Consider the following 14,804-nt stretch of genomic DNA (forward strand, 5'->3'; position numbering starts at 1 on the left):
TCTGTGAGCCAAGGTGTGAAATTATTTTGACTCTGATTGCCACTGTATAGATTTGTAGTAAGCCAATTATTGAGATTGTGGTTTGATATGGGATATGATATCGCATCTGTTTACAATTTTTCCATCCTTGTGTGCAGTGCTCTGCAGAGGCCCCCTTTCTACTTCAACTCTCTTTAAACAACTCTCCTTTTCCCTGCATACTCCTTTCTACCATATATCAGGTGCTGCGCCTCCCTTTGTTTTATTGTTGTTAGATAGTACTGTTTTGTTCTGACATGATTTTAACCAGTTTAAACTGCATTGAATGATGTATTCACATTTAATGTGAGGCAATTGTTTTTGTTAGTTGGCTTAATACATTTACTTTGAAGACTATTTAAAGATTTAGCAAATCTTTTTGCCTTTATGAAAATAGCATCATTTTCAGTATTGGTGTTTTCATTTCAAGTACAGTAAAAAATAAAAAATGACTAAATCTATGTTCTGTTCTCACCCCTCCCCATTATTATGACAGTAGAGTGCCTTAGAGGCTAGCTGTGATTCTGAGAACTTGGAAGGATAACAGCTGTCTGTGGATCTCCCTATCCACTGAACACTGATAGATGGGCTCCAACTGCTTATATATTCCTAGCAACAAATTACAGAGGCGTAGCTCTGTTAGTCTGTTTTTAACCAGAGCTCACTTTGACAAATACATCTTTGTAAATAAGATGACTCTTCATTGTTCATGGTGGTTGTGTGCTAGCTGAAATAGTGGTTTCTTTCAATGATTTTTGGAGTTGCATCACTGAGTAGCATGCCTAGATAGGGACTCTCCAATTTACACTAGGTGTTGTACTGGCTTAAACAACAACAACAACCACTAATAACATAATTTGTTTAAAAAGTTACATTTTCTGGTACAAGCAAACTTGAAACAGGTAAGGATTTCATATATTCAATATAAAATTGAATTGTTCTATCATGTAGCTAGCAGTGTGATCAGACTGGAACTGCCTGGTAGAAAATAACAAATAGAGACCTTGTAACAAAGTGTTGGAATGTATCCCTGGGAGGCCTGTGCAGAGCTCTGTGTGAAGCCTGGGGTGGGCTTCTTGGCTGCAAGGGCCTGATCCCTGGTGTGCATAATGCTTGTAGCGAAGGGAACTAGACACCTCTGCCCCCAGCAAAAAGAGAGTTAGCATCAAATATCTGTTGTTCTTGTGTGAACATTATTTTTGAACATTTTAAAGTTTTTGAACATTTTAAAGTGCAACCCAGCTTATTATACATGTGATTGATTGTTGAATTTGTTTTGAGCAGAAATCTTAGAGGGGTAATTTTAAGAAGATTACATTGGTTGTGACATCTAATGCAGGCTAGATAAAGTTTGCAAACTTCAAAATTATAAGAGAATATGGACTATATACATTAATAATAATAATAATAATAATTAATAATAATTCATGACTGCTAATCAAATAACTAGTTTTCTATGTAAAAGAAAAACATTGAAAACAATAACTGAATTGAGTTTAAGTTTTCTATTTAGTTATTTATTTACCTGCTCATCATTTAAACCAATTCCACAGCAGGATACACCATAAAAATATGTAATATGTAATAAAAAACACAATCTGAAAATCAAACCGCTGCAATAATACATCACATTTTCATAGCAGCACTATGGAAACAGTAAAACATCTCCAGTCAATTTAACTAAATGCCTGAATAAATAAATAAATCTTTAAAAGAAAGCTAAACATATCAGGGTTTGCATCAACCTGATTCTTGAGGGGAGGGCATTGGGGAGGGCTTGGTGATGTCTGGTTTTCAATATCACAATATATCGCCAGCTAAACACTGCAATATCTCAATATATCATGATGTCTGAAATAAGGCTGGAACTTTTGGGGAAAAGTAAAAATCTAAATTTGATGCGTTTAATTAAATGAAAATTTACTCAGTGATAGCATGTTAAACTAAACCGTTAAAGATTTCTGGAGGATATATTACTGTTCTGTTAAGGGTCTTATATACCCATAGCAACGCCATGTACTTGGCTCCATAACACATTGGGAACTGTTGTAGATCAGTGTTAGAAAGTCAGGTAGATAATCTAGGTGCCACTTGGCACCTGAAAACTAGGTTACAGGTGGCCAGCCAGCCTCTGCTTCAAAACCTCCAAGGGAGGACAGTGTACCACCTACCAAGGGAGTCATTTCCATCTTCGAACAGCTCTTACTGTCAGAAAGTTCTTCCTGTTGATTAGCCAGAATCTCCTTTCTTGTTACTTGAAGCCATTGATTTGGATCCTGCCCCCTCCAGAACAAGAGAAAACATGCTGCCCCCATCTTCCATGTGACACTCCATCAGATATTTGAAAGTGGCTACCCTATTTCCTTTCAGTCTCCTCTTTTCCAGGCTAAACATAACCAGCTCCCTTAACCATTCCTCATAAGGCTGGGTTTCCAGACCCTTGATAATCTTGGTTGACCTCCTTTGCACTTATTCCAGCTTGTTAATATCCTTCTTAAATGGTGGCACCCAGAACTGGACACAGTACTCCAGGCATGGTCTGACCAAGACAGAATAGAGCGGGACTATGACACTATATTTTTGTTGGTGCAGCCTAGAATAGCATTAGCTTTTTGCTGTTGCATCACACTGTTGACTCATGTTAAGCTTGTGGTCTACTAAGACCCCTAGATCCTTTTTGCATGTACTACTGGCAAGCTAGGTGTCCCTCATCTTATATTTGTGCAGTTGGTTCTTCCTAAGTGCAGAACCTTACATTTGTCCCCACTGAAATTGATTCTTGTGTGTATGTAGCTCTGCATGTATGTAGCTCTACTCACTACTATAATATAGTGTATACATATTTATATATTTTGTGCTTTTTATAAAATATGTGTTCCTTATATTGAGCCACACTAATAAAAAAGATGTCAAATTATGTGTTACTTACTAAATCTTTATAGCGTTTATCCTCCAACAAACTCAAAATAATTACATGGGTGCCTCTCATATTATTTTATTTATTTATTATGTACTATATTTATACCTGCCAAGTTGGAATTCAGGGCGGCTTACAACATTTAAAAACATCAGTTGTAGAATAAATAATAGTAAAAACAATACTTAAAATACACCACAATATATCTAAAACCAGCAATTTGAACTGACAGCAGCCCAGACATCAGCATTGTCTGCACCTTAGTTTCCAAATGCATAAAGCCTTTACTGCAGAAGTAAATTGATGCATCCTTGCCTGAACAGAAGCAGGAGCCAAGCCACATTGATCTTATCCGAAGAGGAAACTTTGTTTGCTGATTGGAATCTCCACACCACAGGAAGAGTCTAATAAACATGGCTTTAAGGCACACACCTTGCCTTTTGCTAGGCAGAGTAGAGACCCTGATAATCGTGCTTAGCCTGATACCCGTGCTGCATCTCTATTCTGCCTAGCAAGAGGCATGGGTGTGTGCCTTAAAGCCACATGGATCTTTTGGGGGGGAAAGCAGGGAAGCTGGGTCTCTGCCTAGCAAGAGAAGGGAAACTTATTATTAATGCTGGGTCTGTCTCTACCAAGAGGCATGGGATTTGTGTCTTGCAGATTGTGCAGGCAGAAAGCAGCTTTTACTGCAAAGAGGCAGCAGGGGCTTATGCTGCTTAGAGGTAGCAAGGGCTTATGCCTTGCAGATCTGGCAGGAAAGGGCCATTTACTTTGCAGTAAAGGCTTTACTTTGCTGTAAAGTGCTGCTTCCTGCCTGCCAGGTCTGCAAGGCCAGCTGGGCAGTGCATTCTTGATACACGGTGAAAAAATAGGAAAACTTTATCACAGTCGAGTTCATACCTGTAAGGAACAAAGTATGGATATATTGTTCACCTCTAGTTATGATGCCACTGTACATCTTTGTGGCACAGTTAAGAGACGATATCAGATAACTGGTTGGTATATAGTGGAAAAGGTGATCTAGCAAATATCCTAGGCCCAGTGTTAGAAAAGAATACAAAGATGAAAAATGGACGAACTGCAGCTAAAATATCATGTTAATATTTCACAAAGTCTAGTCCTTCCCCTGTCCACCCCCCCTAATATTATTAAGAGGGTCTCTTCTCCAGTCTTCAGAGAGTAGCTGGAAGTAAGGAGGCAGAAAAAGCTCCTCCTTTCTTTCCACTTTGCAGTTTTAAATTGAAATCTTAGGCGCAGTGCTGCACCCAGAGCTCAGAAACTGCTCGTGCTAATGAAATTCCCTGTCGCAAAATGCACCTAGAACAATGGGAATTTCAAATACTGCCTAGGCCCTAAGTCACATAGGGCTTTGTAAGTCACCTCAGGCACCTTGAACCTGGATTTGTAGCTAACTGGCAGCCAGTGCAGTTTCTGTAGTACTGGTGTTATGTTTGTGACTAGACACCTGCCTTGCCACAGTGTTCTGCACCAGTTACAACTTTTTGAACCAAATCAAAAGACTGCCCCACATAAAACACCTTGCAATAATCTAGTCATAAAGTAACCAATGGAAGAACCACTGTAGCTAAGAAACAGAAACAGTTACAGATGGAGTACTAACCGGAGGTGGTAAAAAGGCACTTCTCACCATGGAAGTAACTTGTGCCTCCATGGACGATTCTGGATGTAAACCAGTGCTAGATTTATAGATGACACAATAGTTGCATATTTATTACTGAGGAAAATTATGTATAAATAGCATAGACATCTTGTTTTTACCTGATGGAAAAAACACGGTTCTGCTCTGTCGCTGCAGAACTTCTATAAAGTTCTGGGCATTCCGTATCAAAGTAAGGGATTTTGCTTAGTACCCTCATGTGGGTAGAGGGAAAGCAAAAACAAACTATTTTACAATTCTGTCCCTGATCTCTCAGAAAATAATATTTGACAAAACAGGGATCTGGATTGCATAATGCCAAAGTTTTGGACAATGCTCTTAACTAGTATTGGGACGCGGGTGGCGCTGTGGGTAAAACCTCAGTGCCTAGGACTTGCCGATCGTATGGTCGGCGGTTCGAATCCCCGCGGCAGGGTGAGCTCCCTTTGCTCGGTCCCAGCTCCTGCCCACCTAGCAGTTCGAAAGCACCCCTAAGTGCAAGTAGATAAATAGGTACCGCTTTATAGCGGGAAGGTAAACGGTGTTTCCGTGTGCTGCGCTGGTGCTGGCTCGCCAGAGCAGCTTTGTCACGCTGGCCACGTGACCGGGAAGTGTCTGCGGACAGCGCTGGCCCCCGGCCTCTTAAGTGAGATGGGCGCACAACCCTAGAGTCGGACACGACTGGCCCGTACGGGCAGGGGTACCTTTACCTTTACCTTTTTACCTTAACTAGTATAAAAGTTATATTGAGTTGCAAATCAATATGCATCAACTGTTATAGCAAACAATTGGAATACGTGTTTGTTCAGGAACTTCTATTATATGGTGGCGGGGGGGCGGGGGGGGAGATACTTGATTTATACCAATTATTATTTGATTTACTTTTCTGATATTCACTGATTTTAAATATTTTGATCTATTCACTTTTGAGTTTTTGTACTGAGGGCAGTTGCTTATACCTCTTTAAGATGACTGCTAGTGCTGCCTCTCATGCCATGTTTGCTAAAAGTTTTGTCTTATTTCACCTGTTGCATTCAGAATTTCACACAAGTATTACAAGAATTGCTGTACAGTAACTTTGATCTGAGACTATAGTATAGCATGCGCCCTCTTGTGGACAAATCCATATTTATACTTAGACACGTGCATGTGTAAGGATTATTTTTGAATGATATAATTAAATGGAAGCCCTTTTCCTATAACTTGTTTTATGAAAAGAAGATGACTTAATGTTTGTCTTATATGGATCAAAATGGATCAAAATAACCATAGAGAATCATCTGTATCAATAAAGCTGCTTATATTCTTACATCTTTTAAAAATATTTTCCTCAATCTTCAAATTTATTTCTTCTTCTTAAAGATACACAGTTCTAGCTGCAGAAGGTATACTATGATAATGAAGGGCATATGGAAATCTGCTTTAATACTGTCTGCTCTGATGACTGGCCAGGTTCTCCAGCAGAGGTCTTTCCCATTACATGCAACTTAATCATGTAACTGGAGATTGAATTAGGAACCTTCTGCGTGCTAAACCTTTGCTCTGCTACTGAACTACAGCCTTTTTCTTAACCCTCAGATGTCTCTAGAACAGTTATATTTGTTATATTGTAAATTCAAAGCCTACCAGCAACTGGACAAAAATAAGAGCAAAATAAGCTGTCATTTTTCATCATATAACTGATTCTTATGTATGTTATACTTTTGTTTGGATTTGTAATTGCCTTGTTCATTTTTTGGTAACAGCCCTTAAAGCTGCCAGTTGTAATTAGCATCCTGAATTAGTAATTTATGTAGCAGTGAGATGGATATGGTCCATGCCAAGCAAGTCTTGAATAGTAAGGTGAAACCCAGCATTGAGATGGAATATAACTGCATTTTCTCTTAGTACATTTTCAGTACATTTTAATCTTTCACAACAAAATACCTTTATGTTGGTTGATTACTGTGTAAAATTACAGTAATGATTGGTCTGGCATCATCATTGGAGGCAGCAAACACTGACCTTTCGGGGGGTGGGGTGGAAGCATTTGAGAAATCTAAGGCACCCTACTTTGTCCTATCAAAACTTTGATCTTAAACTGGTGGGCTGGGACCCACTCCTGGGTCATGGCATGATCTAAGGTGGGTCACAAGAGCAGCACTACCACTGTATAAATATATGGGGGGGGGGGAGAAATAAAGAACTGGATCACCAAATGCATGTTTGGGTTAAAGGTTGGTCCTGCATCTAAAAAGTTGAAAATTACTGTGTTAAAAGAACAAGAGTTTTAGTAGGCTGAAATATAACTAGAGGATACTTTTGTTCTTAATTGCATTTCATGATAGCATAATCCTTTTGATTTTTTTTTTTAATTGTTTCATTCCTAATGGGTGTTGAAATGTGGTAGTCATCTGAACTGTATGAAACTGAATGTGACTTGTCTAGATAAACATTCTCTAATTAGCCCCCATCCTGAAATTACACTGTATTTGTTCTGTAAGTTGTCTGCAGAAAGTTAATCTAAACAGTTTCTGTTACAACACCATCATCCTGATCTAGCTAAGATCATCAGCTGTTAAAAAATATAGATAAATGCGGCACATACAGTTCCCCAATATGATCTGTCTTCCCTTTGCTACTCAGTAACTGGCCTGTGTGATGTATGGTGTATGTATTTTTGTGCTTTATGGTTTATTAACTTCTAAATAGCAGTAGATCACTATCTGCCTGTAAGTTCCACAGCAATGATTGTGCAAAAGTTGCCTTTTGATATTCTATAAGACATTTTGCAGATGTTTGGAGATTAGTGAAACTAGCTAGGCATTAACTATATATGTAAAAGCAAATGCTCTTATTTCCAGTCTTTCACTTATTTCGATTTGTCATGTGTTCTGTATGGCTAAGAAACTTCATAGTATTGTGTTTTGTTAAATGGTCAGAATGTATAATTAAAACTTACTTGACATTAAAGGCTTATTTCACACTATGTAAACCCACGTTTGTGACCAAGCATATCTACATCAGGAGCCACTCATTACTCCCTGACCCAAGTGATTTCCAATACTTTTTAAAAAGTCACATTTACACTTCAGATGTGCAATTAACTCACTTTATCTGCACATTAAAGAAAACAAATGTGTGAAAGGAAACTTTTTTACCTTGCTGATTTATAGTAATGGTTCATCAAGAAGTAACTGCTTTCACATGTTAATTATTTAATCTAGAGGATCACTAGAGGCATGTGATTAGATTTTTCTAATTTCCCAACTGTGCAGGTAAATACACAAAACTGAATAACCTACACAAATTTTAATTGGCCACATGTTGTTGGCTTTTTTGGGGGGGGGTGGGTTGACTGGTGACTTTACAAACTGCTTACCTAGAAGAAGGTGTCATCCATGTAATGTCTATCTACAGAATCATGGCAGTTGTTTTCCTTGTGTTGTTTTTTTTTTTACTATAGTTGCTGTAAGAATAATAAAGTTCAGTAAAATTAGTTTTTTACATACTTGGGAACTTCTTGGTGGTTCTTTGCAAAATAAGTATTTCTTTCTCATTCCAGTGCTTGGGAGATGGGAAGTAATGATAGCTGGCATCCGAACTAAGATCTGTGTGTAGGCACTACCATCCCAACATTTCAGGATGAATGGGGATATGCCTCATGTTCCCATCACTACTCTTGCAGGGATTGCTAGTCTCACAGACCGTAAGTATCTCTCTTGAGTTTTGTTACAATTCATTAATTAACCCATTTGGGGAGCAAAATTCTGAACTGCACGTTTATTTTTATGGTGGGGTGGGTTTAGTTTTCTTAAAACTCTCTCTGCCCTTTGGCATTTTATGGGTTTCTCTTTATGTGTCAGTGGATAAAAGTTGGAGGGGTATTGGGCAGATGGCCATAGGGCCTTTGTGGAATCTGGTTCCTACTAAAGTGTGTTTTATTCATAATTTAATAAAAACTTTGAGATTGAAACCTGCATAGTGAAATGCAGCTGCTACACTATAATCTCTATACTGCCTACCTTCCTCTTGGGCAGAAGGATGGCATTAAAGGTTCCTTTGTTCTGGTTTGAAATGAAAGCTGCAGCACCTTACTAGGCTCCCTTTGTGGATGGGTGATCACCTGCACACTCCTAAGCTCTTCATGTGGGAAGATAGTAGGGATTAGGAAATGCTTGTTTAGAGCATTGTTGAATTAGCTTTTGTGAAGTGAAATTGACAAGACATATAAAACAAAATATATTCCAGGGATATATGTACTGAAGTAAGGAGAGTGCCTAAACATCCCCCAAATTCATTTTTGAAGGTCTGTGCAACAGGGCACTGGTGCAGGTGGAACTGATAATTTGACTGGTATGCATGATGCTTAATAGTGAAAATAGTTTTGAAATTAATGCATCTAGTCCAGTTATGGCATGGGTTTTGGCACTGGCAAAATACTGATTGTCACTAATGATGTAGTAGGCACTGTAACTGAGCACATTCCCAATCACAATCTGCACAATGCTCAAATTAGCAATGGGAGGTGGGGAGAAATGCTTTCTAAAACATTTATGTATTGGTGGAATAATGCAATTTATTTTTTTTACTCTTTTCAAAATAGTTTTGAACCAGCTTCCTCTTCCATCACCTTTACCTGCTACAACTACAAAAAGCTTGCTCTTTAATGGACGAATTGCAGAAGAGGTGAACTGCCTTTTGGCCTGTAGAGATGAAAATCTGGTTTCACAGCTTGTGCACAGCCTCAACCAGGTTTCAACAGATCATATGTACGTATTAAAAGTCACTTCACAAATTAATGTCAAAAAGTTTCAGTATAAACTATAGTAGAGGCAGGTTATAGATATTACTGTGTTGTTCTGTCCTAATAAAATGCAAGATTCTGTAGTTATTGAACATGGCTGTATATTTTTCAGCAACAGATGGCCACTTATCTATTATTGCGCTGGATTAGATGCCAGCAATAAACTTCAGATTTGGTGCTGTAGAAACTAATTTCAAAGAAGGTGGTTTGAATGGATTTTAAACTAAGAATTATTTTAGAGAACAGGGAACTTAATCAGTGGCCTTGTACTGACAAGATGAAACATCTCACCAGGGTCTACACCCAATTATAATTTATTTGGAGAGATGCGGGAGAGGGCTGGATAAAAATGTACGTATTAGTTCTGAACAATTCTCAAGATTTCATAGAGAAAAATTTCTACTTAGGAAAGAGTTCTGGTCTGGGGAAAAGTGGCCCTAACATGAACTGCTAATGAATGTGTGGCTTATTGACCTAATGAAAATAGAGTGAAGACAATATATTAAGTGCTTAAGCAAAGTAATCTTATGGGCAGTAGATAGAACAGTAGTGTAGGTGAGCTTAAGTATCCCGTCCGTTGACCTGCTTTTGGCATGTGAAAGCTGTATTTAATTTAGAGATGTATAATCCATATTTTTTTAAAGCTTGCTCTGAAGAGGAGGTCATAACCAGCTGGCACAGTGTGTTCCCATGACACTGAGCTGGGCCTAATCATAACAACTTGATCAAAAGTCCTGTAGGCATTTTTCATAGCTTCTCAAATAAAATAGATCAGATCTGGTGCTCAGTTCTAAAGACAGCCAAGATGGTTGCTCTGACGCCAATTATTGACAGGCAAAATTGAGACAGGCGAAGTGTCTTTCTAATCAGAAACACAGTTGCCAGTATTGAGCCCAAAAGAACAATATAAAGTTTAAAATTTAGCTTCAGAATAAATTGGACAGAGGAATTGGTCAGACAAAACAAGATAATAGATAGCAACACAAAACTGGTTGTGTAGAGAAATTTGAGTAGATTCCATCCATAATTTACAGGATAGCTTACACAAAGATTGAGAGTGACTCTTCAGGATTGCAGTATTATTCATTGATACATCACATTAACCACGATGAGCAAAGGATTATTTATTTTTGAGAATTTACATACTGCTTAATTACAATTGTCTCTTAGTGGTGTACAAGTAACTCAATACAATGACTTCCAGAACTCAGTGATTCTGGTTGTAACTGTCCAGAGTGCTGCCCATGTAATCTGACATAGAAACATGAGTTGCAACAGTTCCCATTGGAAAGAAAAAAGGATATGTGTTAATGATCTTGTACAAACTGTCAGTTTAGTAACTTCCTGTATTTTTGAAAAAAATCTCATCAGTCCCTGTTTGTTTATCTCCAATGCCAGAGAACTGAAAGATAACCTTGGCAGCGATGATCCAGAAGGAGATATACCAGTCTTGCTGCAGGCTGTCCTGGCAAGGAATCCTAATGTTTTCAGGGAGAAAAGCATGCAAAACAGATACGGGGTACAAAGTGGTGAGAGTTTTTATTCATTTTATTATTTCTAAGCAAGATAATATGCAGCTGTGTTACTTTTCATTGTGATACTCTAAACTGATTGTGGATACAATTCAGATTCTTATAGTTGGTTTTCTGTTATTATATGAAAATGTGCTGCGATTCAGATGAATTAGACACAAGAGCATTCACTTTCAAACAAGTGCATCTGTTCCTAGGGGAGTTACTTTTTTATGTTCTTCTGCAGTGCCTAGCATAGCACTGGATCTAAGTAAATGTTAAGTAGTACAGCCACTTGAGGTTTATCCCGAGCCAAGTGTTTCAAGGTAGCAACCCAGTCAGATGGTCAGGGTGGTGATAATAATAATAATAATAATAATAATAATAATAATAATAATATGGTGATTATTATTAGCATAATATCTGACAAACTTTTGCTTTGGCCATTGCTCCATTTCCTTTGGAAGTACTGAGGAAATGAAAAGATGAAGCAAATTGGCAGCTCTAAACTTGCCCATACATTAGTAAGTTCAAATTATGGAGTGGATTTGAAACTATACACATTAAGATTTTGTGTATTGTCTGAATTGAACTATTCTTTTCTGACCTGTAGAATAAAGGGGTGGTATGGTATATTACTTTTTCTTCTATACTTTCAGCAGTAATCCAATATTTCATGTGTGCTACATTAAGATAAGCACCTGTAACTGCTCTGAAAAATTGCAGAAAGCTGTAGGGCTATGTATGCCACTGAGAATGGATTTTGAGATGCTGTCCAAGTGTGTGTGTGTGTGTGTGTGTGTGTGTGAGAGAGAGAGAGAGAGAGAGAGAGAGAGAGAGATGTTGCTCAGATACCATTGTCATATGCACAAATGTGTTTGATGCTTGTAATACTTTATCTCGATAATAGCTATAGTTGAAGATATTTTGTAATAGTTATGACAACTGGAAAACAAAGCATTGGATTAAATATACAAGTAAGTAGATACTTTGATGTGACTTCTAAAACTTTTTTTTTGTTTTAAGGAATGATGATGCCGCAGTACAAACTGTCTCAGAATTCCATGCATGGTAGTCCTGCATCTTCCAATTATCAGCAAACCACTATCTCTCATAGCCCTTCCAGGTAAATGAAGTTTGTAACATAGGATTATAATTTTTTAAGCCTGTATATAAAACCTATTTAATATTTTGAGTAAGGACTACTGTTTTTCTAAATATTGAAGTGAGGCACTTTGAACCCCAGACAAAACGCATAACTAGATGAACCATAAAAAATGGCTTACAGTATGATGCAAGGCTGTAGGGGTAGGATTCAGTAGAGTGTGCATCCAGAATTCAGATTTTCAACACTTGAGTCCCTAACCTCTCAGAACTGTCTCAGTTACACCTGAAGTAATCCTTCCCCCCAGCAAGCATCCTTATTGGCAGTTCTCATGTCAACCTTTCCCTTAACAATTGATGCAATATGGGGGTTTAAGCAGCAGTTCACAAGATTATTGCAGGGATGTACATAAAGAGAAATTCTGATAGATTCTACGAAATTGCAATTGATTCTCTGTTAAGAAATGTCTGTGAAATAGTAATTTGGAAAGCAAAAATTAAAATGAACTTATGAAATACACAAGGACTGTTCTCCAAATATTTGGCAATAAAAGGAATTATTTGATATTTAATGCAAGGTGTGTTGACTTACTAAGGTCTTGGTATTATGCAAACAATGCACTTAAAATGCCAGGAAAACTTTTTAGTGTCTTCTCTTCAATTATAATTTGAGGAGTTATTAGGAAACACATAGTATAATCAGTTAGAAAAGTTTGCTAGGATATACACGGACAAGGAAAGTACCATATTTTTCGCTCTATAAGACGCACCAGACCACAAGGCGCACCTAGTTTTTGGAGGAGGAAAACAAGAAAAAAAAATTCTGAATCTCAGAAGCCAGAACAGCAAGAGGGATCGCTGCGCAGTGAAAGCAGCAATCCCTCTTGCTGTTCTGGCTTCTGGGATAGCTGCGCAGCCTGCTTTCGCTCCATAAGACTCACACACATTTCCCCTTACTTTTTAGGAGGGAAAAAGTGAGTCTTATAGAGCAAAAAATACAGTAGTTAAGCACAGTTTATGACATTGGTTTTGAGATTTTCTGTAAGCAGCTTTTACTCAACAGCAGTGCTCACGATTTTATAGTGCTTGCACTTCTTTTTCCAATTTTCATTTACTTGTGCAAAGAAAAGGAGGAAATTTCTTAATTTTTATAAATTCATTAGTCAGACTTGTTTTTCTAAAATTTTATACAGGGTTCATTACAGATCTTAATGAATAATATATAATGATCTTTAAACAAATCAATTTTAGATTCTCACAGTCTGCCAGTAGAAGCTCCACAAGGACTTTCACTAGTGCAACAGGACTCCCTCCCCCATTGATTCTTGGGGTGTGGGGTGGAAGAGCTCTCCAGACCGTGTCAGGGGAGGAGACCGTGGACCATTCCTCCCTGGGATAATACTTGTCTTTCCTTAAGAATTTCCTCCTCTGAGAGATCTATATGGCCCTTCCATGAGTTGAAGAAGCTTTCTGCTCATGGAAGAGCACCTGTGGATCCAATCCATGAATTACTAGGAATTGTATTATCTGTTTATTGTATTGTATAGCACCTGTGAAATTATTTAAGGAAAATCATGTTTAGATTGATGTTCATATATGCTTTGTTTGGATTTTATTTACAGTCGATTTGTGCCACCACAAACAAGCTCTGGTAATAGATTTATGGCACCACAAAACAGCCCTGTGCCTAGTCCATATGCTCCTCAAAGCCCTGCAGGATATTTGCCATATTCACACCCTCCAAGTTACACGCCTCACCCGCAGATACAGCAAGGTATTTATTTTCTCTGTGTCTTTGGAATATATATATGTACAGAGTTGGTTTTTGTTCATCTAGTCAATCTTAGAATTTGTGGAGTAATAGTTCTCAAAATCTGATCTCTGAAATATGTTTTTAGTTAAAGAAAACATAGAAACCACACTGATTAAATATAAATATAAAATCTGTTCTTGAAAAATTATGCTAGAAAATATTTAAACGTATGCATTCACCCTTATCTTCTCTTATTTCAGCTTCAGTATCCAGTCCCATTGGGATGAGGAATATACATGAAAATAAAGTTACAAGTCAGTTGTCAGGCAATTCAGCTAATCACCATGCTGATAATTCTAGACATGGCTCAAGTGAAGACTACCTGCAAATGGTGCACAGAATAAGCAGTGAAGTATGTAACATATCATTTTAATGTTTTATAAACATTAAGGCACTGTTCCCTGAAAATAAATAAATAAATAAATAAATAAATAAATAAATAAATAAGTGTGTGTGTGTGTGTGTGTGTGTGTGTGTTAGGTACCTATGCTGTACATTAATTTTTGAAAGATGGAAAATTTTGTGCATACAGTTAAAACTTTAGCACAACTTCAGACTTTGTCTCCAGTCTGATTTTATAAATTAGTTCACTGAAAATGATAGAGAGCAGTAGAAACATTGCCTTTGGGTGCTTTTGTTTAATACTGTACTTGAATGACAAATATTTTATGGTAAAGCATTCCTGTATTACTTTTGGTCAAGTAACCTACAAAATGAGATTAGTATTGCTGATCCATAGTATGATGGTTTTTAAAGGAATACTTAAGCTTGTGTGATAACTTGTTGAATTCTTAGTTCCTCACACTTCCTGGTATCTTTCACATATTTTGAAATCTTTTTTGGGTGCAGGGAGGGCATGATGCAATGTGAAACTGTTTTCAGGTTCTCAGGGAAATAGCTCCACATTGCATTTACTTTGAGAATGCATCACTGTAGCCCTAAACTGTTGATGGTGAGCCAGAGCTGTTTCATTCCCCTGGATGTGAGAGAAATAGAGT

At 37.6% G+C, this 14,804-nt stretch overlaps 1 protein-coding gene across 8 annotated transcripts in view; it reads left to right on the forward strand.

Moving 5' to 3' along the window:
• The window catches only part of NIPBL (NIPBL cohesin loading factor), a 129,090-nt gene that overhangs the window by 55,231 nt on the left and 59,055 nt on the right, over window positions 1-14,804 (forward strand). For all 8 annotated transcript variants that reach the window (XM_083575449.1, XM_083575450.1, XM_083575451.1 and 5 more), the window contains 6 exons: window positions 8,137-8,280; window positions 9,178-9,343; window positions 10,777-10,907; window positions 11,916-12,015; window positions 13,616-13,767; window positions 14,007-14,158. In XM_083575449.1, the coding sequence (XP_083431575.1) occupies window positions 8,217-8,280; window positions 9,178-9,343; window positions 10,777-10,907; window positions 11,916-12,015; window positions 13,616-13,767; window positions 14,007-14,158 (765 nt within the window). In that variant the 5' untranslated portion in view covers window positions 8,137-8,216. The remainder of the gene's footprint in view (window positions 1-8,136; window positions 8,281-9,177; window positions 9,344-10,776; window positions 10,908-11,915; window positions 12,016-13,615; window positions 13,768-14,006; window positions 14,159-14,804) is intronic.

The sequence above is a fragment of the Podarcis filfolensis genome, assembly GCF_964270895.1.
Source record: "Podarcis filfolensis genome assembly, chromosome: 11".
NCBI classification, from domain to species: domain Eukaryota; kingdom Metazoa; phylum Chordata; class Lepidosauria; order Squamata; family Lacertidae; genus Podarcis; species Podarcis filfolensis.